The sequence below is a fragment of the Camellia sinensis genome, chromosome 11 (assembly GCF_055761805.1).
Source record: "Camellia sinensis isolate YWXY chromosome 11, ASM5576180v1, whole genome shotgun sequence".
In the NCBI taxonomy this organism is placed as follows: Eukaryota; Viridiplantae; Streptophyta; class Magnoliopsida; order Ericales; family Theaceae; genus Camellia; species Camellia sinensis.
Window position 1 is genome coordinate 119,537,357 of NC_138971.1, and position 3,990 is coordinate 119,541,346.

Here is a 3,990-nt window from a genome sequence, read left to right on the forward strand (position 1 = left end):
AGAGTTTAAAAGAGTTGCTTTCTCTGAATTGTAAGGTTACTGGAAAACACTTTAAGTAGACGTATACATGCTTTTGAATATTTTTTTTTTGGACTTTGCAGGCTAGTGAATCACCTCCATCTGCTTTTCAAGTACCATATGACCTATTACGGGAACAATTTGATTCACGCGTAACAGACTGCTCTCTTGACAACTATTCTTCTGGTGATGCACATGAGAAGAGTGAGTCAATGAATTTGGACTGCGAGTTCATTTGTTTTTTCCTCTTAAGTCAAAGACTGGACCTATATAGATTGATTGATTTCCGCTGTGAAGATATTCTGTCACGTAAAATGTCATGATGTCAACTTTTTCCCTTCTATTCTTTGAGGCCTCAAAATCTATGATATACACTCAATTTTGTCTTAGATAAGCCAGTCAATGTCGTCAAAGTGTAATAGCCCGACTGGCGCTAGTGTGTGTTGAGTGGGAGCAATGAACACAATGACATCTTTGGCTAGCCCATTGAGACCCAGTAGATTGGGGTCATTACATGAAACACTATATTTGAAACATGGATTGTATGTTTCTGTATCTAGTGAATCGTGTTTGTATTTTGTCCAAATTTCCTTTTTATTTTTATATTCATTTCTCTTAAGGTCCTTCTTTTGAGAAACAACTAATAGCATTCAATTTGTGAGAAATAATGTTCATTGCTATTTCCACAATGGGTTCCCGATTTGGGAGGTAGAGACGGATTTCGGTATAGGCAAACTAGTTCTTTAAGAAACTTAGAATTCGAGGTGTTGACGCCCTAAAATCACTAAACAACATCGGATTAGCATGAAACATACAGGACCACCTAGGCACGAGAGACTTGTGGGAGAAGGCGAGACTCGAATCGAGTTCCCGATTTGGGAGTTAGAGCCGGATTTCGTTCTAGCCAAACTAGTTCCTTAAGAAACTTAGAATTCGAGGTGTTGACGCCCCAAAATGACCAAACGATGTCAGATTAGCATGAAACATGGCACACACGACCGCCTAGCATGAAAGACTTGTGGGAGAAGACGGGACTTCAATCAGGTTCCCAATCTAGGAGTTAAAAGTCAGATTTCGGTCTAGGCAAACTAGTTCCTTAAGAAATTTAGAATTCGAGGTGTTGACGCCCCAAAATCACCAAACGGCATCAGAATAGCACGAAACTTGGCACACACAACTGTCTAAGAACGAGAGACTTGTGGGAGAAAACGGGACTCGAATCGGGTTCCAGGTTTGGGAGTTAGAGCCGGATTTTGGTCTAGCCAAACTAGTTCCTTATAAAACTTAGAATTCGAGGTGTTGATGCCCCAAAATACCAAATGGCGTTAGATTAGCACGAAACTTGGCACACATGATTGCCTAGGCACAAGAGACTTTTGAGAGAAGACGAGATGGGAATCGGGTTCCCGGTTTGGGAGTTAGAGCCGGATTTCGGTCTAGGCAAACTAGTTCCTTAAGAAACTTAGAATTCGAGGTGTTGATGCCCCAAAATCACCAAACATTGTTGGATTAGCACGAAACTTGGCACACACAACCGCCTAGGCATGAGAGACTTGTGGGAGAAGATGGGACTCGAACCGGGTTCCCGATTTGAGAGTTAGAGGCGGATTTCGGTCTAGGCAAATTAGTTCCTTAAGAAACTTAGAATTCAAGGTGTTGACGCCCCAAAATCACCAAACGGTGTCAGATTGGCACGAAACTTGGCAAACACGACTGCCTAGGCATGAGAGACTTGTGGGAGAAGACAGGACTCGAATTGGGTTCCCGGTTTGGGAGTTAGAGCCAGATTTCGGTCTAGGCAAAATTATTTACTTAATTGTCTTTGTAATTGTGTAGTAGTTAAATTTTTATGTTTTTTTGTAATTATCATATTAAAAAATAATTATATTGTCATTAATTTTTTTAATTTTTTATTTTCAGATATGTCCCGAGTATGAGTTTGCTTCTTGTGGAATATATGCCTTAGAAGAATGACTAACGTTTGTTTTTGTTACCCATGGAGAATGATGAGGAAAATTTTTGTTTTTGGTTTATGTTATTTTGAATTGTGAACAACATTATATATGTATTATGCAACATTATGTGATTGGGTAATTTGGTGATGTCTAGTTATGAATGCAAGATTTTTTTTTATTATGGAGAAATTGTTATTTCTATACAAGAATTTTTATATTATTATGCAATTATTGGTTTTTTTTTTCAATTTTTTTTCATTTAACGTAGGAAATTTGAATATTTTTAATAATTTTATTGTAGTTTTTTTTTTTTTTTGGTGACAGCACCACATTGTCGCAAAAAACATTAGAGCTAAAATTTATTTTTTTTGACGACATAAGCAATGCCATTGCAAAAGAGTTTTGCTAACGAAGGTCATGTCGTTGCAAAAAAAAAAAAAAACCGCAACAGCATTTTTTTGCCGACTCAAATTAAAATTTTAGCGACGGTACAACATTGTCGTCGCAAAAGGTCTCAATTTTACATATTATAGGCGATAATAAAATGTCGTCGCAAAAGCCAACATTTGTCGTCGCAAAAACTAAAACGTTTTAGCAACACCCTCTGTTGTGACCCCCTTTTGCCATCGCTAAAAGTCATTTTTTGTCGCTAAAATTTTTTTGACATGGCATTAGGAGTGCCGTCGCGAAAAATTGGAATTTTTTATAGTGGAACCCTTTGGCAGCTCGGCTGACGTTCACTATCACGAAGCATTGCTTGGACATGATTTGGTCTCCCAAGATTTCTTCAACCATTCCAACTTCGTTTGGAAATCGCATCACCTGATGGTAGATTGATGCTACTGTTTGCATGGCATGAAACCATGCTCTTCCCAAAATTATGTTGTAAGTGGAAGGTACTTTCAGTACCCAGAATTCCACTTGCTTTATCATTGTCCCATCTTTCACCGGAAAAATTACCTTGCCAACTGGCCATTCTAGCATAGAGTTGAAATCGACCAAGGATGTCGCGGGAGCTAAATCTTTGTCCTCCAATTTGAGTTGCTTCAAAGTCTCATAGTACATTATCTCGCACGAGCTCCCTTGGTCTATCAAGATTCGCTTGATGTTGAAATTTTTGATGAGTAGAGTCGCCACTAGTGCGTCATTGTGAGGGCTTTGCAACCTTGCTAAGTCCCCGTCCAAAAAAGTGATGATGTTTTTCACTTTTGTCTTCCCTTTCTTCACGGTTGGTTGTACACTCGGTACCTCCTTTATACGGTCCGCCTTCTTAATCATTCCTCTTAGCTCATAGACTCTTTCAGGCTCAATGATCCCATGAATGACATTGATCACGCGTTGGGAAGGTCCCTCGATTGGCATCCCATCTAGCCCATTGCAGTCTGGGGCTGCTAGCTGAGCTCCCCCTTTAATATATTGGTCTAAGTGGCCCGCGGCCACTAACTCTTCCAAATGCTACCTTAGTGGTGTACAATTTTCAGTTCAGTGCCCCATTTCATCATAGAATGTGCATCGATACCTATCGTCATAGCCCCTTTGTGCCTCTCCCAACTTAGCTGGCAGCCGGACGAAGGGTTCGTCGCGTATCTCACTAAGAATCTAGTTGTCACAGCCCCATTCCGCTCCTTGTAGAATGGTGCCATGATGGCCAGTAATCCGAGATTACCAAAGGCCAACTTACAAAGATTCACACAATCAGAGTATACATATGGGGCTTACATGTGCGGAAACAAATTTAAATCTAGGTAGTCCATAAGAGTTGTGCATAGATCAAATGAAATGTCATACATCTTAACATGGTGTTACATCATGGATACAAATAAACTAAAGTACATGATACATCTTGATCAAAGGCTTCTCGAGCCGACATATACAAAAGACATGAACTACAAAGCTAAGAAGCATAGTCTTCAAAATGCTAGCAAAACATGAATCCAAAACAACTTGCAAATAACATCTACGCAACACCGCCTTCTTGCTCATCACTTACATATATATAAAGGAGAGGGTGAGATTG

At 39.6% G+C, this 3,990-nt stretch overlaps 1 protein-coding gene across 1 annotated transcript; it reads right to left on the reverse strand.

Moving 5' to 3' along the window:
- Positions 1-2,609: 2,609 nt before the first annotated feature.
- On the reverse strand, positions 2,610-3,335 carry LOC145802587 (uncharacterized). Its single transcript, XM_082895322.1, has one exon. The coding sequence runs from the start codon at positions 3,333-3,335 to the stop codon at positions 2,610-2,612; it is 726 nt and encodes a 241-aa protein (XP_082751448.1).
- Positions 3,336-3,990: the final 655 nt, after the last annotated feature.

Coding starts and splice junctions, on each gene's coding strand:
- LOC145802587 (XM_082895322.1), bottom strand. CDS start 3,335: ATGCCAATCGAGGGACCTTCCCAACGCGTGATCAATGTCATTCATGGG.